Here is a 21,994-nt window from a genome sequence, read left to right as displayed (position 1 = left end):
TGCGTCTGTCTCCCTTAGGGGTGGCCGGTGGTGAAGCAGTGTCTGACACTGAAAGGGAGCGTCTGCCTAGACAGCCTGAGATCTGCAGTGCCAAGGAGGCTGGGTGGGATTCTGAAGACAGGCTTGGGGCCTCAGAGGGAGTCTACACACCCTATTAGGACCTCCCTCCCCACCGCCTTGAAGCTGTGGCCTTCCTGAACCCAGAAGGAGCCAACCCTTTATCCTGGTCTGGAAATTTAATTAGACATTCGGCCCCGAGTCTGGGAGACTACAGCACTTGTCAATTTGTAGGAAAAGGATGGCCGCTTGGAGAGCCCCCCAGCCCGCTAGCTTTCCCGGGTGCTGCTTTGAAGAGCCTGCGACCAGACCTCAGAGGCAGATGCTCTTCGTTTACACAGTCCCGTAAATATTTATCCCCGACAGTCAATTAGAGTTGAGCCACTGCTTGCAAGGAGGGAACTGACAGAAGGCGGCTACAGCTGCAGAAGGCCATGGTCATGGTTTACAAGAACCATTCAGGATGGGGGCATTTTGCTATTTACATATTGTCATCCAAAGCTAGGCATGTCTGCTGATTTTAAAACCAATTACACATTAGCACTAACAGCCTCTCTGATTTAATTGGCCCAGAAATACCTCCCGAGCTCTCAAGACTGAATGTGATTTTCTTGCTCTGGGAAGGGGCTGGGCCAATGCCTCCCTCCGTCAGTAGAAGAATGAAGGCCTTTGGGGACAAGAGCATCCAGGCAGGAAAGGCAAGTGGTCCAGGGCAAGAGGCCTGCATTTGACTTACCATGGCTGCTGTCTCCTGGGGCCTGGGGCCTGGGCTTCCTAGTCTATATGAAGATAGCAGTCTGCCCTGTGGGCAGGACCAAGGGGATGGGCTGTAAAGCAGATGGCCTGGCGCCTGGCACACAGAGGGTGTTGGCTAAATGGTAGCTCTTATTAAATTTGGGGATCACCCTGGGGATGCTTTGCCCAATGCCCACAAGCCCTCTGGAAAAATCTGGTGAACTTGAACATGAGTACTGTCCTTGTGGTCAGAGGCAGGGGCCCATGGGCCCTCAGGCTGCTTTGCTCTTTGCATGGAATCCTAATCCCTATGAACTCTGCAGTGCATTTTGCTTTTCCTGGGCCGTCCATGTACCACTCTCTGTGTGCACACACACTGGGCTCCTCTATCTTTACCTTCTCCCTGGTCACCATCTCTCTGGCCCTCGTTTTCCATTTTATGTGCAGTACAGTAATGTTTGGGGTACAAGACAGCTCGGAGGAGGGTTTTTTTTGTTTGTTTCTGTTTTTATATCTCCTGCCTTTGTCCCCCACCATCCTTTCTCCCAGTTCTGGAAGCATTACAGCTCTTTATATGCTCTGCCTTTGTGGGAAGAGTGGTTAGAACCCAGAAGAAAGAGCACTTCTTGTTTCTTAAGTTCTTTTTTTTAAATTAAATTATACTTGGCCGGGCATGATGGTTCACGCCTGTAATCCCAGCCCTTTGGGAGGCCGAGGTGGGTGGATCATGAGGTCAGGAGTTCAAGACCAGCCTGGCCAAGATGGTGAAACCCCATCTCTACTAAAAAATACAAAAATTAGCCAGGCGTGGTAGTGGGCACCTGTAATCCCAGCTACTCAGGAGGCTGAGGCAGGAGAATTGCTTGAACCCAGGAGGCGGAGTTTGCAGTGAGCCGAGATCGTGCCACTGCACTCTAGCCTGGGTGACAGAGTAAGACTCTGCCTCAAAAAAAAAAAAAAAATTAAATTATACTTATTTTGGGATAACTGTAGATTAGCATGCAGTTGTAAGAAGTAATACAGAGATCTCACATATACCCATCTTCCCCCAATGGTAGCATTTTCCAAAACTATAATACAATATCACAACCAGGATACTGACATTGATACAGTCAAGATATGGAACATTCCATCACCACCAGGATCCTCATGCTGCTCTTTTATAACCACAAGCACCTCACCCCCTTCTTAACTCCTGGGCAACCACAAATCTGTTCTCTATTTCAATAATTTTATTGCTTCTGGAATATTATATACACGAAATCATGTAGCATGTATGATGCAGGGACTGGCTTTTCTCAAACAGCATAATTCTCTGGATGGAGATTTATCCAAATTGTTGCATATATCAACAGTTTTCCTTTTTATTGCTGAGTGATATTCCATGGTTGCTAGGTATCACAGTTTCTTTCATTATTTACCTATCAAAGGACATCTGGGTTGTTTCCAGTTTTGAGCTATTAAAAATAAAGCTACTGTGAACATTTGTGTACAGGTTTTTGTGTGAACCTATGTTTTCACTTACTGGAAAAAAATGCCCAGGAATGAAATTTCTAGGTCACACCATAGTTGTATGTTTAGTTTTTTAAGAAACTGCTAAAATGTTTTCCAGAGTGACTGTACCATTTTACATTCCTGTCAGCAACATATGTATAATTCAGTTTCTATGCATCTTCACCAGCATTTGGTGTTGTCACTATTTTTTATTTTAATCATTTTGATAGGTGTGAAGACAATGTAATCCACCACATTAACAGACTAAAGAAAAAAATAACATGATTAATCAATACAGTAAAAGCATTTGGCAAAATTCAGCATCCATTCATGATAAAATCTCTTAGAGAACTAGGACCAGAAGGGAACTTCCTCAACCTGATATGGAACATCTACAAAAAGCTTATAGCTAACATCTTATTTAAAGGTGAAAGACTGAATGCTTTCCCCCTAAGATCAGGAATAAGAGGATACCTACTCTTACTACTCTATTTAACACAGTACTGGAGTTCTGGTCAGTGCAGTAAGGCAAGAAAAGGGAATAAAAGGGATACTGATCGGAAAGAAAAAAAATAAAATGATCCCTATTTTCATGACATGATTATGTATGTAGAAAATAGTAGCAAATCTACAACCCCAAAAACGCCTAGAATAAATGAATTCAGCAAGGTTGCAATATAAAAGATTAACGTACAAAACTCAGTTATAGTCTTTCACCTTTAAATATGATGTTAGCTATAAGCTTTTTGTAGATGTTCTTTATTAAGTCAAGGAAGTTCTCTTCTGGTACTAGTTCAATAAGAGATTTTATCATGAATGGATGTTGAATTTTGTCAAATGTTTTCACTATATCAGTTAATATAATCATGTTATTTTTTTCTTTAGTCTGTTAATGTGGTGGATTACATTGATTGATTTTCAGATATTGAACTAGCCTTGAATCCCTGAAATGAGCCCCAGTTGGTCATGGTGTATAATTCTTTTCATATATTGCTTAATTCTACTTGCTAATATGTTGTTCAGTATTTTCTGCATCTATATTTGTGAGGGCCACTAGTCTATAGTTGGTTTGGTTTTTTGTTTGTTTGTTGTACTGTATTTATCTTCTTTTGGTATCAGGATACCAGGTTCATAAAATAAATTGGGAAATGTTCCCTCCTCATAATTATATTTTTTGAAAGAGAGTGTATAAATGTGGTATCAATTCTTCCTTAAATGTTTGGTAGAATTCATCAGTGAAATTATTTGGGCTTGGAGATTTCTTTTTGGGGAATTTTAATGTTGCTAATTCAATATCCTTAACTCATTTATGCCTAGTGTTCCATTATTAGAACGCTAAGCTTGTGGGAATTATTTATATCCTACTGCTTAAGGTCATCACCAAGGTCTGATTTTTCACAAAAAAATTTGCAACCTCCAGCATAAATGGGTTAATAATTATAGGGCTATTCAAATAATCATAATAATCAATGCATTGTGGTAGCTTATACTTTTCAAGGGATTTCATGTAAGTTGTCAGATTTATGTGTATAGAATTGTTCATAGTATCCTCTTATTATACTTTTGATGTCTGCAGGATCTGTAGTGATATCCTGTTTCATTCCTGATATTGGTGGTTGTGTCTTTCTCTCTCTCTCTCTTTTTTTTTTTTTTTTTGTCAGTCTCTCTATAAATTTGATTGGCCTTTTAAAATAACTACCTTTCTTTTTGTTGATTTTTTTCCTGTTTTCAGTTGTATTGATTTCTGCTCTTTATTATTTCCCTCATCTTGCTTGCTTTGGGTTTTTTTCTGCTCTTCTCTTTCTAGGTTCTTCAGGTAAAAAATTATTGATTTGAGACTTTTCTGATGTAAGCATTTAATGCTATAAATTTTCCTCTCATCAATACTTTAGCTGTATCTCACAAATTTTCATTTGGTGTATTTTAGTTTTCATTCATTTCAGTGTGTTTTTTAAAATTTCCCTTAAAACTATGATATGGTTTGGCTCTAAATCTCCACCCAAATCTCATCTCGAATTGTAATCCCCACATGTCAAGGCAGGGACCCGGTGAGAGGTGATTGGATCATGGAAGCGGTTTTCCCCATGCTGTTCTCATGACAGTGAGTGAGTTCCCAGGAGATCTGATGGTTTAAAAGTGCTTGGCAGTTCCCCCCTTGTTCTCTGTCTCGCCTGCTGCCATGGAAAAAAGGTCCTTGCTTCCCCTTCTCGTTCTGCCATGATTGTAAGTTTCCTGATGCCTCCCCAGCCGTGCAAAACTGTGAGTAAATTAAACCTTTTCATTCATAAATTACCAGTCTCAGGTAGTTCTTTATAGCAGTGTGAAAACAGACTAATACAGACTCCCTCTTTGACCCATTAATTGTTTCGAAGCATGTTGTTTAGTTTCCAAATGTTTGGAACTTTTTACGTTATTTTTCTGTTACTGATTTCTACTTTGATTCCACTGTGGTCAGATGACACATTTTGAATGACTTTAATTCTTTTCAATTTGTTGAGGGTTGTTTTATGGCCCTGGATATAGTCTATCTTGGCATATGCTCCATGGGTATTTGAAGAGAATGATTGATGATATTGTTGATTTCTTGTACGTCCGTGCTGAATTTCTGTCTAGTTGTTCTAACAATTGTTGAGAGCAGTGTTATAGTCTCTAAGTACAATTGTGGATTTGTCTATTTCTCCTTTCAGTTCTGTTAGAGTTTGTTTAACATACTTTATGGTGTGCTTGGTACCGATGCATTTAGGGTTGCCATGTCTTCTTGGAGGATTTATCCTTTACTTCTATATAAATGCCCTTCTATGTCTCTGGTAAATTTTCTTTGCTCAAGTGTACTTTACCTGAAGTTAAGATAACCATTTCTGCTTTCTTTTGATTAATGTTTGCATGCTATATGTTTTTCCTTCCTTTTACTTATAACCAACCTATATCATTATATTTGATGTGCGTTTCTTGTAGACAGCATATAGCTGGGGCAATGTTTTATAATGTATTCCATCAATCTCTGTCTTCTAATTGGTGTATTTAGAACATTTACACTTTACATAATTATCAATGTGTTAGGGCTTAACTCTGACATTTTAGTTTTTGTTTTCCAATTATTGTTCTCTTTTTCTTGCCTTCCTGTGGGCTACATGAATATTTTTTAGAATTCAATTTTGATTTACCTGTAACTTGTTTAGTATTATCTGTTTGTATAGCTTTTTCTAACAGTTTCTATAGGTATTACCTTGTATATACATAACTTATCACAGTCTATTAGTGTTGAAATGTTACCAGTTCTAGTGAAGTGTAGAAAGCTTACCACCTTTTATTCTCCTTTGTTTATAATACACTTGTCTTAAATATTATCTCTGTATACATTTAGAACCACATCAGGCAATTTTATGATTTTTGCTTCAACACTGAAACATAGTTTAGAAGACTTGGAAGGAGAATGAAAATGAATTTATTTACTCAGATATTGACCCTTTCTATTGTTCTTTCTTTCTTCTTGATGTTCCAGTGTTTCTCTTTTTATCATTTCCTTTCTTTAAAAAAAAAACTTTCTTAGGGGCCAGCTGTGGCTGGCTCAGCGCCTGTAATCCCAGCACTTTGGGAGGCTGAAGTGGGTGGATCATGAGGTCAAGAGCTCAAGACCAGCCTGGCCAAGTAGAGACAAACCCTGTCTCTACTAATAACACAAAAATTAGCCTGGTGTGGTGGTGGGCACTTGTAATCCCAGCTACTCAGGAGGCTGAGGCAGAGAATTGCTTGAACCTGGGAGGCGGAGGTTGCAGTGAGCCGAGATTGGGCCACTGCACCCTCCAGCTTGGGCGACAGAGAGAGACTCCATCGCAAAAAAACAAAAACAAAAACAAACAAAGAAACCTACTTTCTTTAGCCATTCTTTCAGGATATGTCTGCTTGGGATAAATTCTCTTAGTTTTCTTCATATGAAAATGTTTTGATTTCCCCCTCTTCATTTCTGAAGGATATTTTTTCTTATAGAATTCTGGATTGATAGTTCTTTTTTTTTCAGTGCTTACAAAATATTACGGCAAGTCCTTCTGATCTTCATGGTTTCTGATAAGAAAAAAAAATCTGCTGTTGTCCTAGTTGTTTTCTCCTATAGTATATGTGTGTGTGTGTGTGTGTGTATACACATATATGGATGTGTGTGTATATATGTGTGTATATGTATATGTAATACACACACATATATGTGTGTGTGTGTGTATATATAATCATTTCTCTCTTGCTGCTTTCAAGATTTTTCCTTCGTCTTTAGTTTTCAAAAGTTTGACTATGATATGTTTTGGTGTATATTTCTTTGAATTAATCGTGTTTGAGGTTAACTTATCTTCCTGAATCTTTAGATGTGTGTCCTTTGCCAAATTTGGGGATGTGTTAGCCATTATTTCTCTGAGTCCTTTCTGCTCTGCCCTTTCTCCTGTCCTGGGAATTTGGTGACATAAACATCATCTTTTGTCTCAAAGGCGCTTACTCTGTTTCTTCTCCCCTAGTCTAATCAGTGTTGTTCTGTCTTCAGGTTCACTGATTCTTTTCTCTGCTCCCTAGGTTCTACTGCTGAGTCCATCCACTGTGCTTTTTCTATTGGTTATTCTATTATTCAGTCCTAACATTTCTATTTGGTTCTTCTTATATCTTCTATTTTCTTGCTGAGAATTTCTGTTTCTTTGTGGAGACCTCCTTTTTCTTTTATTTTTTTCATTTGTTTCAAATGTGTTAAAATTGCTTGTTGAGGCTTTTTTATGATAACTGCTTTTTATTTTTCTTTTAATTTTCATTTATTTATTTACTTACTTACTTACTTACTTATTTATTTGAGATGGAGTCTCACTCTGTTGCCCAGGCTGGAGTGCAGTGGCGTGCTCAATGCAGCCTCCACCTCCCATGTTCAAACTGAGATTATCCTAGTTCTTGGTAGAATGAGTGGTTTTCTGTTGAAACTTGGATATACTGTGTTATGAGAACTTGGGATCTAATTTAAGCATGTTTTAGCTGGCTTCCTCTGACACTGGTCCAGCAAGAGAATGGGGGAGGTTATAACCAGGTGGAGGTGGAAGCACAGGTTCCTCACTGGGTCTCTGTTGACACCCTGGGGGAGGGGGCTCCTTATTACTGCAGGGTTGGGGGGTGGGAGTTCAAGCTCCCTACATGGTCTCTATTAAAGCTGTGTGGGGAAAAGGAGGGAGGGCTGGTTATTGCCCAATGGAGATGGAAGTGCCAGCTTCCATCTGAGACCGTGCCTTCTCTGATACCCCCAGAAGTTGAGATGCCTCATTACTGACTGGTGATGGTAGACATCTGGGCTCTCCACTTGGCCTTTGCTGGTGAGGGTGCTGGGGGAGGGAGGGATGACACAGTTTTTCTCTATGGTGTTTGGCTGAAGTAGAACGGTTATTACCTAAAAGTTTTATGTCTTGCTGTTCTGATCCTTTGACTAGAGAGAGCAGGCTTTTGTTGATTGTTTGTTTTTAACTATACCCACTTGTGTTTTTACGTTGCTGGGTTCTTCAACTGCAAGTTGGATATTTTAGGTAAAAAACAAAACAAAACAAACAAAACCCCACAGTGTATTAGTTTGTACAGCTGGCATAACAATACCACAGAGTGGTGGTTTAAACAACAGACATGTATTTCTCACAGTTTTGGAGGCTGGAAGTCCAAGATGAAGGTGTCACAGGGTAGGCATCTACAAGCCACTTTCTCACTGTGTCCTCACATGGCCTTCTCTCTGTGCACACATGCTTGGTATCTCTTTCTCTTTTTATGAGGACACCAGTTCTATTAGATTAAGACCTTATTTAACTTTAATTATCTCTGTAAAGGCCCTCCCTCCAAACAGAATTACACTGAGAGCTGAAGCTTCAACATATGACTTTTCAGGGGACAAAATTCAGTCTGTAATACCCAGAGAATCTGCTGCTATGATGTTCCTTGGGTTCTGAGGTCTCTGGCTGGTCTGCCTTCTTCTCTCCATCTTAGAGTCTTCTTACTTTAGTTTGAAATAAAATGTCCAAGTTTTTAGCGGGAAGAATGGGGAAAAGTGTATGTTCCTGGAATCGGAAGACCCTCCATCCAGAGCTCTTGAAAGGGGCCTGATGTAACTCAAGTCAAAGCAGTTCTGTTTTGCAAGAGTGAGAAATAATTCTGTCTGAATTCTCACAGTCTCTGAGGACTGACAGCATAAAGATCACCCCCTAGGCCACAGAGTCGGGAAGAATATGAGCCGTGCGATGGCAGATTTACCTCCCAAAAGAAGAACGTACTCCTTCATCTGGGGAGGAAAGATGCTCAGATGGGATTGGGAAAGGTTAAGAAGGTCTAAGCCCCCGAGAAAGAGCCCAATTCATCCATCTCCTAGACTGTGAGAAGGAGGATGGCCATGGCATAGAAATCTGACTTGTGCTAACTCCTCAGGGAATAGATCACAGCAAGCAAAGGCAAGTGTCCCAGAGAGGGTGGTGTATGTCTGGGGGTACTTGTGCACAGTAGTGCACATTAAAGAACTGCACCTGAGTCTTGCAGCCCTGCACAGAGGTACCAGGTGCTGTTTTATCTGTGCTCACCAGAGTCTCAGCCCATAAGCTTCCAACCTCTAACGCTAGCCTCAGGGCTCCCCAAGGCCTCCTGGCCTCTGGAATTTCCACGCTACCAAAGCTGTCAACTCCCTCCTTGGGCGTGGGTGTCAGAGCGAGCTCCTCCTATTACTCAATCCCCATCTCTCACTGTTAAGCAGGGCTCCCTGAGGAAGATTGATTCACCACTTTAAAGGAGCCTCGATGTGCTCGATGAGGATGCCACAAGACAAATGGCTCCTGCCGTGCGCCTTCAGCCCGCTGTCCCGTGTTTCCATTACATTTGGGCCACAGTCATGGTGGATGAGCTTGGGTGTAGTGTTCATTTTCTGCCTTACATGGTAAACTTGTCAGCATTTGACTGATCAGCTACTTATATGCAGGGAGTTCATTTGCAAGGCCACCTGGCTTCCCTTTCTGCTGTCCTGCTCCCATTTCACCCTGTCTAATGAGCCAGGACCTGGTTCCTGTTGGGCAGCGCTGGGCTCCTGGGCCCTGCAGAGCCTGCACGTGATGGCAAGGCCTCAGTGCTTCCTCACAATCCGCCTCTCCTGCCTGGAGGTGACGAGGGCAGTGATGCCCAGGGAGCCATTCTTTCCTTGCATCACCCAGTTGAAAAGGAGTGTGCCAGGCCTCCACCCTCCTGCCTCGAGCCTGCATCAAGACCTGCTCCCAGCCACCTGGCTGAGCAGGCATGCTGTGGGCTGCCTCAGGAGCTGCAGTCTGCCCACTCCGCACTGGCTTTGGGGCTATTTTTAAGGAGCCCTTGGTGAAGGCAGCTACCAAGCCAGGGCTCTCAGAGTTCACCTGAGGTATGACCAACAGGGATGAAGTGTGCAGCATTCAGGCTGCCCATGGCCCCGGCTTGGCTGGCCTCCCAAGCTGCCAGGTATCCTAGACTCTGCTCTGACCAGATTGAGCTCTTCCACGATCCTTCAGTACTCCCTGTTGTTGCTGGCTGAAGTCACATGACTGAGCTGGGCATTCATAGTCCTTGTTGATGAACCTGAGCATTGGGGTTGGATGCCTGAGATCAAGTCCAGCTCCCTCCACTTAGTGGGTGATTATTATCATCCCTGTTTACAAGAGAAACCTTATAAATGGCCTAAGGTCAAGATATTTGGTTTTTCTGCTCCTGACCAATAAATGAAGCATGACAATGATACCTATCTCATATACATCAATATGCATGTTTAGATTGATACCTGGCACATAGTAGGTGCTCAACAAAGGTTAACTAATAACATCACCTCATTATGTTCTTCCAGCCCCACCTAAATCCTGCATGCCTTCACCCATAAGCTGGAGGTCAAGCTGATCACTCACAAGCTCTGCTTACAAGCCCAGGGATCTGTTCCCCGGCCATCCAAACCACTGTCCCATCCCCCACCTACCACCCTGCACTATTATACACCTCCTGGCATGCCTCTCCCTTCTTCTTTGCTGATCTGAACCTGACCCAGACCTGACCAAGGCCTCCTCAGGGCTCTGAAGGCACTGGCTAGCCTAGGAGCCTGCAGGGACCCCTAGCCCAGCACACAGTGCAGGGCTGAGCACCATGGCCATCTGCAGGGATGCCTAAGGAGGGGAGAAGGGCAGAGCAGGGAGTCTTGCAGAGAGGAAGAAGCCCTACCTTGTCCCAGTCTCACTCTACCCCCACTCCCCCATCAACCCATGAAGCTCAAAGCCTCAAAGTAGTTGGTTTTTGCCCTTCATAATGACATGGCCTTTCCCTTTCCCAATAACCAGCTGGGCACCTCCAGGCCCCCTCTCTGAACTGGGTCCACAGATCCCAACCCTACCTGGGCCAGGCCAAGGGAAGCACACTAAAGTCCATTACCCAGCATGGACTGTGCTTGCCTTGTGCAGAGGGACCAGGCTCCACCCTTGGTGAGTGCTGATATGGGGAAGGGGACCAGACCAGGGGTCCAGAGGCTGTAAGTGCTGACTGTCCAAAGCATGGTGGTCTGGGAATGGCAGTGGGGTCATGTGCTGTGCAGCAGGGAATGGTGGGAAGGGGTTGGGGGGCACCTCTGGGCTCAGGTGCTGTATAAGGCCAGCTTCACAAGAGTGCAGGTTCCACATCTGCACTGAGCAAGCTGTGGAGGCCACATGCTCTGCGTGTCAGGAGTCCTCCAGGGCAGGGCTGGCACTGCCAGAGGATGAGGGAGCTCAGGGAGGGCTTTCATCGGCAGAGGAGGAGAAGAAGGGCCTTGTCCTGGGCACAGCCTGCACGATGAGGAAGAGATAGGATGTGCACAGGATCAGGGAGGGGCAGGAGGTTGTCTGTGAGGTCCATGCAGGGATCTGGGGAGGGAAGGAGGTGGCCTTGAGGGACAGCAGAGGTAAGCCATGGAGCCCACGGTGCCGTGTTTAGAAATTTGGATTCTCCCTTGTGGGCAGTAGAAGCAGTTTTAGGTTCTGAGAGGGTAATGTGGTGACTGCACCCGCTTAAGGAGCTTACAAGAAGGGGAGTTTCCCCAGGGCCTGGGCTGGCTCTCAGTTGTGCTTAGATCCTCGGGGCATGGCCAGATCCTTGATGCTGATCAGACTGAGGCAGGGAAGTCCAAGACGCCATGCAGAGAGTGAGGAGGCATCCTGCCCATATAGGGACCAGGAGGGGTTCTGAAAGCACCGGGTTCCCAAAGCCTCATCCTCGACAGGAAGGAAGAGAGGATGTCCCAAGGCTAGGCTGGCTTCCCAGAGTGGAAGGTCTGCTGTGGGAGACATCTTGTTCCCCAGGATTTGCAAAAAGTGAGAGAAAGGGGATGCATGGGGCCTGGAGACTCCTTTCAGACAAAGGCATCTGTGGACACTCCTGGTGAACTTGGAGAATTCACCTGGGCAGAGCGAAGACCAGTGCAGTTAGCTTCTGTGTACCCAGCAGGCATTGAGAAGACCTAGGGGTTGGTCTTAAAGATTGACTTACCACCCTGGGAAGCGGAGCTGTCCATACACCTGAGGAAGGCAAAACGCAGGCGAGAGCTCCCACCGTCATATCCGCGATCCAGGCAGCAGGATGGAGGAAGGTGGGAAGCAGGACAAAGAACACATGCTAGTTATCTTTGAGGAGGTTCCCCGGAAGCTGCTGTGTAGTTTTTTGAGATCTTGCTCGTAGAATTTAGACACCTGGTTACCCCTAGCTGTAAGGGAGGCTGGCAAGTATAGCTCTAGTTGGTTATCCATGTACCAAGCTAAAAACCAGGGGTTCTGCAAGCAAGGAAAGGACATGTAGTGTGCAACTAGGAGTCTCTACCATGTAATGCACCTTTGCCTGCAAATGCCATGCACCCCATCTTCCCACACACAGAGCACTCTCACCCCTACTGCCTCATCCTGTCCCAGCATCCAGCCCCAAGGTCAGGCTCTCCTGGTGATATGCAGTCCTCACCATTGGGTCTTGAAGTGACTCCTTGGAATTTTAAACCAATATGTTAAACTTTGGGTGGATTTTTTAACTTTTGGTGAATTTGAAACCAAGAGGCAGGCTGTGCACTCCCACACCCAGTACCGAGCAGTGGAGAGAACATCGTCAGCACAATGGACTCCTGTTTGGAAGAAACAGGAACAGGCAGCGGGAGCAGGCCTGGCCCCAACAGGTCCTGCCAGGTGGGCTTGGTGAACCTCCCTCTGCTCCGTGGAGGAAGCTGCCAGGGAGGGCAGCTTCTGGTGCTCTCTGGGAGGAATGCGTGTGTCCTTGGTGAAGTCACGTCCTCTGTGCCTGACTCCGGCTCCTGAAGAGCCGTCCTTGTCTGTACTCTTCCAGTGCCACCGGGGAGGGGTATTCCCTTTTGAAATCTGCTTCCTGTAGGAGAATGTCTAGAGGAGCCTGGGAATTGGTAGAGGCTAACACAAAAGCCAGCTGTGGGCCAGGCTTGGAGCTCCTTTGGATCCATTAGTCCAACACTGTTCCTATGAGCTCATCCACATGCAGGCTGGGAGCAGCCTGGCCCTTCTGTCTGCAGCTCTGCCTCTGAACCAACCGCTGAGGGCAGGGAGGTGAGCAATACACTTCCTTCAGGTTTTAATGTGAAATTGCCTAATTTTAAAATTGCAACAATTTTGAAATTGCAGTTTAGATGTCTGAAAGTCATAGTTCAGCACAAACAAGCATGCCTACACACAGATGTGGCTCACAGGAGCCCAAGTGGAGGGTGCTGTTGGGTGGGGTATTAGGGGCCCCTCCACTGATGTGGGCTGACTTGAGGGTCTAAGCATCCCACTTCATCTTGGCATGCAGGACCAATAGCCCACACATCTGGGGAGAGAGCTGGTCACAACTGGAGGGCAGGGTTCCTGCAGGGACCATGCAAATAAGCTGGGATCCTGGGGTAGGACAGAGGCTCAGGACACTCTGGCTGACTTCACTGCCTACCCACAGTGGGGCAGGGTGGGGGCGTCAGGGCCACTCAAGACCTGGGTCTTGGTGTGATCCCAGAAGATGGGGCTTCCCTGTCCTGTGTGGGGCTCTGAGCGGGGAAGCCTGGCCTGGAGTGGGACAGGTGCTAGGGCTGTGCCTGCCTCCCCTGCAGACTCCACCAACCGGGACTCGCTGGACATGATTGAGCGCTGCATCTGCCTTGTGTGTCTGGATGCGCCAGGAGGCGTGGAGCTCAGTGACACCCACAGGGCACTTCAGCTCCTTCACGGCGGAGGGTACAGCAAGAACGGGGCCAATCGCTGGTACGACAAGTCCTTGCAGGTAAGCCGTCCAGGTGGCCCTGCAAGAGCACAGCCATGACCCCAGCAAGAGAGTGAGCAGGCAAGCGGGCACAGCCCGGTGCCCAGGCCCGCACATGCTTGCATCTGGCAGACACACTCACTGGCTTCTGCTGCCTGAGAGGCTGGGTCTGAAGGGTCAGGATTGCTGGAGGGGTCTGAGATGTGCTGTTGATGTCCATCTCTGGACCAGCCAGAACTCTTCTCAGGAACCAGTGGCTGAACCCAACTCAAACTCCCTAACTTTCCTGCCGCCTGTGCCAGGAAGGTCTGGGCCACACCTGAGGCCCATTTCCCATCACCCATCACACCTGTGAGGTGGGGGTATGCCAGGAGTAGAAGAGTACAACAGCCCCACTGAACAAATCCGTAATGCATTCTGAAAGAATAATTTCTGATGCCCAGAGCTGTTAGCTTTTTGGATGTCCACCCCCATGGCCTGGCGATTTCAACATACCTCCCTTAATCCCTGAGAAGTAGAACAGCCCAGCATCTCCATGGAAGAAAGATCGTAAGATGAGATAAAATAACTCATATATGTTCATTTACATGACGTCAGCCTAGAAGCAAGAAATTTATTTTGGCCTAGAGAAAAATACCCATGCAGACGGGATGAAGTCAAGGTCAAATCATTCATTCCCATTCTGCCATCTTCCTTTTATTCCCCCAACATGCCAATCCTGAACCTAGTCTTGTTTATTTTAAAGTCACTACACTTTTATGCTATGTGCCATATAGTATAAAACAGCAGGCAAAAACAAAACATCTCTCTACTTTGGGTTAGCAAAGCTCACATTGATAAGCATATCTAGACAACATCTCGTTTTCCTTTCTCTCTGTCCCTACATTCTGCAGGTTTTCCTTTTTATTGGTTTGCATACTGGTTCCGTGATTTCTGATACGCTCTCCGGCTGCTGGGCCAGCTGTTTTAGCCTCCACAGTGGTGCTAATGGCTTATCATCTTTCACGGAGCAGCTGTGGGGGTGAACCGATATGATACATGCACAGAATCTAGAGCTCAGCCTTGGTAGCAGTTTTTAAAAGACACTGCTTTCCTTCCTTCTTTCTTTCCTTCCTTTTAGTGACAGGCACAGATAAGTACTAATGTGGGGGTGGGCACAGCCCTCCCCACCGCCTCTCATGGGTTAGTCTATGCTGACCTCCAGGTTCTTTTTGTCAGCAGGACAGATTATCAAGCGAGCCGGAGAAGCCAGCAGGGCTGCATGGACCCGAATTCAAGATGATGGAGAGCTGGTCTCAGGACAGCAAGGCAGGGGACACTGGGGGTGGGAGGGGAGGGTCTGCAAGGGGTGAGTTTGGGGAGAAGCTCTGGAAGTGAGTTTCTCTGTAGAATGGGAGTAAAGATCCAGGCATCTGGTACACAAGGCGAGAGATTGGGAGGAGACCAGGAGAGAGGCAGCTCAGGACATGTGGAATGGTATGGTGCCCTGGTAGAGACTTTAGTAAAACTCCAAAGGTTGCTTGTTTTGTTCATTTAGGGATAAAGAATGAGTATCTCTTGGGTGTGATGGGCTACTAGGCAGCCTGCTTTATTTGCATTACACTTTAAATAAAATGAAAAAAAAAAAAAAGAAAGAAACGTGACAGAACATAAAACTTGAAAATAAATTTCCAAAACTTAAAAATCCTAAATTTTCTGTTAGATGTTTAAAATATTTCCTGATATAAGTTTTCTATTGTAAAATTTAATTATAAAATTATGAAAATAAATTATCTACATAGGTAAACAAGTCAAAATGAGTGTGTGCTGTTGGAAGAGACAATTAACTTCCTCATTATAAAAAAAATAATAATGACAAGAAGTCACATTCTCTGCATTTAATCCTTCATCTTGCTGCTTCTCCCTATGGAAAGGAAGCCACGGGACTTCCAGAGGAAAGAGTATTTTGATAAAGACAGCAAAAGCTCTGGATATTTTAACTTTTATCATGGACATTTTCAAGCATATTCAAAAGCAGCATGTACATATTGCCAACCTTGGTTCATTTGTTTCCTCCAGATTATTTATTATTTATTTACTGCTGAATCACATTAAAGCAAATAATTTCACCTACCAATACTTAAAAATAAAGCTCTCACAGATAACGATGCTTAAAAAAAAAAAAAACAAAAAAGAACCAAATTTTGTCCTTCTCATTATTTTCTCCCACTATTTTTGTGCACTAGGTATGTTCCTTTCTCAAGTCAGCTAAATAGAGTCTTTGTAAAGTCACAAAAAAAAAGTCGTAAGTAATCTCTACAGCTCCTATGGATCCTTCATACACCTCCTCTCCAATCCACTTCTTAATCCATGAGCTGGGCCTTACCGGGTCTGTTTTCAAGGACAGTAAACCGAAGTCCAGAGAGTTGAAGTGTCTCGTTTAGGCTCTCATGGCTGCAAAACTTCATGTGGGTCTCTGACTCGAAGCCCAGGCGGCAACTCGTGGAGCATCTTCCGTATCTCTTTCCTTCACTTCATCTTTCCTTCACTTCTTCATCCTTTCTTCGCACCTTCTTTACTTCCTCATCCTTCCTTCACTACTGTCAAGGGATATTTTATTTCTCCCTAGGAATCTGCTTACCATCCAAAACAGACTGTTATTTTTCATTGTCACTCATTCCACACAATTATTGACCACATACGATGGGGTGGACACTGGTGTAGATGCTGGGAACAAAATCAATGGTGGTCAAAACAAACAGGGTCCATCAGACAAATAGTCACATAAAGCACTGCAGGATGGTGCCTGCGACGCGAGCTATGACGGGAAACAGGGCTGAAGGGCCTTGCCCATCCCCCAAAGGCAGCTGCACAGATGTGGGATGAGCTCCTCAGGAATCCCCGGACTGCTCAGTCAGGGAACTTGGGGCTCCACCTTCACTGCCCAGAGCCTTTATGGGAAAGAGGTCGTGAGTGCAGAGCAGTCTTGGATTCTCATATTCTCAGGCCACTGCAATCATGTGCAGTGTTCTCTTCAGGAAATAATGTGCTCTGGTGTCCCTGGAGGAGAGGAGCCCTGAGAAGCCAGGGGCCTGACCTGGGGCCCAGGGGCTGCCTTGCAATGCTGACTCTCTCCCATGGTCGCCCACTCCCTGTTTCTTGTTGCAGTTTGTGGTGGGCCGAGACGGCACCTGTGGTGTGGTGTGTGAACACTCCCCATTCGATGGCATCGTCCTGGTGCAGTGCACTGAGCATCTGCTCAAGCACATGTGAGTCTGGAGCCCAGGGATGCCATGCTGGGCCGAAAAAAATGTGGGTGGTGGCTGGGGGCTGTGTCAGTCTGGAAAGTGTCTTAGCAAAAGATGAATTTGAAAAAAATTGTGTACTACACACACACACACACACACACACACACACACACAATGAATTTGAAACCCAGCTTTGAATGAGACATCAAGTGCTTCATGGGCCATGGATAGGAGGCAGCAGATTTACGGCAGTCAGGGAGAAGTGTGGCAAGGAATTCTCAGGAACCTCTGCGTTGAGAGAGGGGAAGCCTACATCGACACCTATTGCTTATCCTGAGTCAGGGCCAGGCCCACAGCTGCCCCAGCACACGGGGAGTTCTCTGAGCCTCACTGTTTCCAAATCCCAAGGCTGGGTCCCTCCTTAGCTTCCCAGCAGGGCTCCTCTGTGCCTTAAACACACGGTGTTCCTTCCTCCATTCCCAATTTTACCCATTCTCTCCTAGAATCTTCTCTCTGCATCCAAGTCTTCCATTTCTTCCACAAAACTCTAGGGTCACTGAAATCTAAACCAAGCCTAGTAGGCACAAACCTTGTAGAAGAGAACAACACAGCTTGCTCTTAAATTTCTCTCCAAGTCTTCTGGTCTAATAGGAAAACAATGAAAAGAAATAATGGGTTTTGGAGTCAGGTGAAACTGGATGGAACCCCGGCCCTGCCACTTAATGATTTTGGTGGAGGCCTCAGTTTATTCATCTGCACAGCGGTTCAGGGGCAGCTCGTACCCCCTGAAACTCCGTGGCCACAAACACTGACATCTAAGAGGATTGCAGAGAGCAAAGAAGCGATGCTTCCCACAGCTCTCTGGCCGCAGAGCCTCAGGAGGTTGCCTCTGTGCCCGCAGGACACAGAGCAGCAGGAAGTTGATCCGAGCAGACTCTGTCAGCGAGCTCCCCGCCCCCCGGAGGCTGCGGTGGAAATGTTCCCCGGAAATTCAAGGCCACTTAGCCTCCTCGGCAGAAAACCTTCAACGGTAAGGACAACCGAAGTCTCCTTCGAGGGGTCACCTAGGGACCACCCTGCCCATGCCCACTAGCTCCCAAGGCTCCCTGGAAGTTTCCAAAGACCCCGGCTCCTCTGCCTCCCATTGGGCTCCACCTCTTCCCCATCCCTCATGGAAATGTAGTCAAACTAAAGGAGAGATAAAACTCTGGGGAAATAACCTTGCTGAAATATCCATCATTTCCATAAAATGCAAACGCAGGGCTATTTTTTTTTTTTTTTTTTTTCGGTTTCACCTGACTGAGCAGAGTCAAGGCCGGGAGATCGTCCCCTGCTTTCGGGGGAGTAAAAAACAACTGGTTTGAATAGGTCATTTGAATTCAAGCTATTTCAATTTGCTTGAATTTACACTGCAACTTGACAAGGCAGTCTTTTTCCCCAAGGGGAGGGGGCCATTCAGGCCCTAACGGGACCCAGGGAGGAAGGCCTGGGGCAGCAGGGAGCAGTGGTGGCAGCCACATCCTGGCAACCATGTCTGCACTGTAGCTGTTGATTCTCCCATTCAGTAAGCAAACATCAGTGCATTCATTCACTGGTTTGCTCATTCATTCATCAAACATATGCAGAGCTCTAGTGTGCACCAGGCCTGTGGTAAGCCTCTGAGAACACAGAAAGTTAAGTACCATGGGACCTGCACTCCATATTGAAGTGGAATAAGTAGAATCCCAGGCCAAAACGTGTGATACAGTAAGATTAATGCCAAAAGAAGAAACAGCCATGCTGACCTGAACCCACAAAAATATAGAAGCTGAACTCTGTCAGGACTGTGAGGGAGGGCCTTGCAGAGATGGGCCTTGAAGGATGGATAGGAGTTCACGGTGCAAGCAGATGGGGAAGAGGCAGAAAGACAGCTTCTTCAAGCTTGTAAAGGTTCATAATGATGAAGGCTGGTTTGGAGACCAGCAAGTGAGAGAATGGCCAGAGCTGGGCCACAAAAAGGCAGTTGGGCCGCACTGTGATGAGTGTCACTGTCCTTCTGTTATGGGCCTAGAGCCTGCCCTGCCAATGGTAAGGAGCCGCTGGAGAGTTCTGTGCAGAGGGTATGGGGACGCCCCCAAGGAGGCTGTGGGAAGGGCACATGTGAGCAGGACAGAGTGTGACCAGGCTGGGAAGCTGAAGAGTGGGAAGGACCTCTCCACTGGGAGCTGCCGGAGAGGGCGCCTGGCTTCGGTGGGCATGGAGGGGCCTCAGGTGTTCTATAAAGTGGTGCTCACATTTCAGCTTTGCAGGGTTTTTCTGGAGCTAAGTCAGGGGCCAGGGCAGTGAGCTGGTGGGCTGCTGAGTCCTCAGCGGGTGAAGGAGTCCACTCACTTCCAGAGAACTGAGCAGACCCCACGTTCCCCAAAGCCCCCAGCTCCACCCTCCAGAGGCTGAAGAGAGCCAGGAGAGGCCCATGGATGGGGAAGCAGGAGGTTTCTCCCTGGGGGTCCTGAGGGGCCCATACAAGGGGGGGCCATACAAGGGAGTGAGGCCCGAGTGGGCACAGCTTGGGGGAGAGGTTTCCAGGTGGCCGTGGTGATAGTGAGCTCAGTCTGTCCCAGGAGTCTGTCAACAGGTGGGTCTAAGGGGTGAGTACTCGTGGGAACTGGGTCTCCTCCAAGTTCCCCTGTGTTCCCAGCACCCGGCCCCACCGAGAGCTGATCTGCTGTGAGCAGGAGGAATACTTCAAGGAGAGGCAGGAAGGGAGCATGGAGTCCTGACAGAAGCTGTGCATGTGGGCTCGGGTGCCCACTCAGGCTATGCGCTCTCCAGTGGGGAGGTGCATAGACCTTGCCAGACACTGCTCCAGTGGGCAGTCAGTCCGGACCCCAGACTCCTGAGGGAGGAGCAGCTTATTCAATATGGATGCCAGCCAGTGCTCAAGAGTCTCAGTGCAGACTTGGAAAATGTTCCTGTTACTCTGACAGTGAATTACAAAATCCTGGGCATGTCACCTGTGACACAGTGAGTCCCCACCTCACTAACACAGCCAGGCCCACCTCCCCACCCACTCTCCAGAGTAGAGTCGACACCCTGCTCAGCTGAGCTCACCTTGGGTCATAGTAGTCCTGGCATGGTGTGTCTTCTGACACTAGCATAGGTCAAGGTATGTCTCTGACACTTCAGTGCATTCCTGGAGGGCAGGGACTAAGTCCTCACCTTCCAGAATGCTAGGACACAGACCAGGCTCAAGAAGCCCAGGGAAGCCCCATGGTGCATGCATACTGTTTTGCATGCAATGAAAACGTCTTTTCTTTTCCTTTCTCAGAATAGTAAAGAACCTTGACTTCATTGTCTATAAGTTTGACAACTACGGGAAAACATTCATTAAGAAGCAGAAATGCAGCCCCGATGCCTTCATCCAGGTGGCTCTCCAGCTGGCCTTCTACAGGTGAGTGAAGGAGGAGTGAGTCTGTACCCGGGAGGGCTGACGAACACGGTGCTGTAGGATCTAGGGTCTAGAAGCATCCTGGAGGGAGTCTGGAAGACTGGAGAGTGACCGAGGCTGCCTGAAGGAGGAGCAGACTGAACTGAGTTACAAATCTAACCTCAGAACGAGAAGGATGTGCCATCAGGGAACTGCCTGGGTGATGGCACAGGGACACAGCGCTCCAGAAGGCTGGACTGTAGAGCTGAGAAGAGCCAGGAAGGGATACAGACCATGGTTGGAGTCAAGGGGCTACCCTCCATCCCAACTTCCCCCACCTCACCCAAGCTCTATTGCTGCAACCTGCTCCTCCCCAGTCTTCCCAGTCTTGCTAAGGAAATGGAACCAGCAGCCCCCCAGCTGAACAAGACAAAGATTTTGGACTCATCCTTGATTCCGTCCTTTCTCGTATCCCCACACACTGCCATATCCGTTCTCCTCCAAATGTCTCTCACCTACCCTCCACCTCCATCCACTGCTATCAGCCCCTCCCAGGCTGCCATCAGCTCATGCTTAGCCAACAGCAGCACTTCCCTAAGGTCACTGCTTCCACCATTACCCCTGGTAATACTGTCTTCATGAAGAGTGAACTTTGAAATATGCAAATTAGACTCGATTACTTTCCACATGAAACTTCCCAATGCCTTCACATCAGGCTTAGAACAAAAGCCTGGCTTAGAAGTGCCCCCTGTGGACTGGCCTCACCTGAGGCCCTCCCACACCCCCAGCTCTCTCCTGCCTCCTGACCTTTGCCCTGGCTGTACCTCTGCCACCCACGGAAGGTGTGCGTGTGGGCTCAGGGTCACCACCCTCTACACGCACCAGCCCTTTCCAGCCCAGGGTCCATCCCTCGAAGCCTTTCCCCACCCCCTTATCTAATGCAGCCCCCTCTGGCCCCCTTGCCACCCATTCTCTATCATACCACATTGAATTTTCTTTTTCTTTCAGGCAATTGTTACTCATGTGAATTATCTTGTTTGCAGATTTGCTGGCTTTGTTTTCTAGACTGTCCCCGCAACCCTGACACTTTGGGCACCTCGCATGCCTCTGAGTCCCTCGCACCCACACCATACCTGGCACAGAGTAGGTGCCAGAGACTGAATCACAGATGGGAGGTTTGGCCAGGAGTGGTTCGGCCAGGTCTGGGATTTAGACCTGGTGACCCAGGTAGCTGTGTGTCAGTGAAGGGGTGAAGAGTAGGGAAATTAGGAGTGAAGGCAGGGAGAGAGGTGAATTAGCCTTACAGGAGGCAAAGAAACCAAAATTCGAAATAGATCTTCCTGGAGATGGGGCCACTTCCTGACAGTTCCAGGGCTCCAGAAGCAGCGGCTCATCAATGCCTGCTATGAACGGTAAAGCTCTGCCCTCAAACCTGCTTTCAGTTTGCAACTTCCATGAAAGGCATAAAGTGACCCTGCAAGTAAAGCTAGGGCAAGGCATTCTCACTAACAAGCAGGCAGCACCCGTGTGGACATAGCAGCCCAGTGTCCCCCTGCGGGGCTGTAATTCTCAAGGAAGTGAGTGCAGTTGCTTTGGGTGTCTGTCCTGTCTGGACACCTTGGGGAAGGCCAATGTCATCCCATATGAGGACTGGGCTTGCCGCTGAGACTTGAAGAGGTAGAAACCTCACCAGCACTGAGATGCTGCAGGACCTACCTGGCATTTGGAATGGTGGTCAGTGCCTTCTGATACTCAGAGGGCATGGGGCCGAGACAGGCCATAAGGTCAGCATCCTGCCAGAGCCTCGACTGGG

The 21,994-nt window shown here is 47.1% G+C and overlaps 1 protein-coding gene across 5 annotated transcripts in view; it reads left to right on the top strand.

Annotated features, from left to right (window-relative positions):
* CHAT (choline O-acetyltransferase) overlaps positions 1-21,994 on the top strand; it is a 57,591-nt gene that overhangs the window by 23,937 nt on the left and 11,660 nt on the right. For all 5 annotated transcript variants that reach the window (XM_030940948.1, XM_030940946.1, XM_030940949.1 and 2 more), the window contains 4 exons: positions 13,400-13,569; positions 16,696-16,796; positions 17,677-17,805; positions 20,083-20,205. In XM_030940948.1, the coding sequence (XP_030796808.1) occupies positions 13,400-13,569; positions 16,696-16,796; positions 17,677-17,805; positions 20,083-20,205 (523 nt within the window). The remainder of the gene's footprint in view (positions 1-13,399; positions 13,570-16,695; positions 16,797-17,676; positions 17,806-20,082; positions 20,206-21,994) is intronic.

The sequence above is a fragment of the Rhinopithecus roxellana genome, chromosome 11, assembly GCF_007565055.1.
Source record: "Rhinopithecus roxellana isolate Shanxi Qingling chromosome 11, ASM756505v1, whole genome shotgun sequence".
In the NCBI taxonomy this organism is placed as follows: domain Eukaryota; kingdom Metazoa; phylum Chordata; class Mammalia; order Primates; family Cercopithecidae; genus Rhinopithecus; species Rhinopithecus roxellana.
Note: the sequence above shows the minus strand (reverse complement) of the source record. Positions and strands in the feature narration are given on the sequence as shown.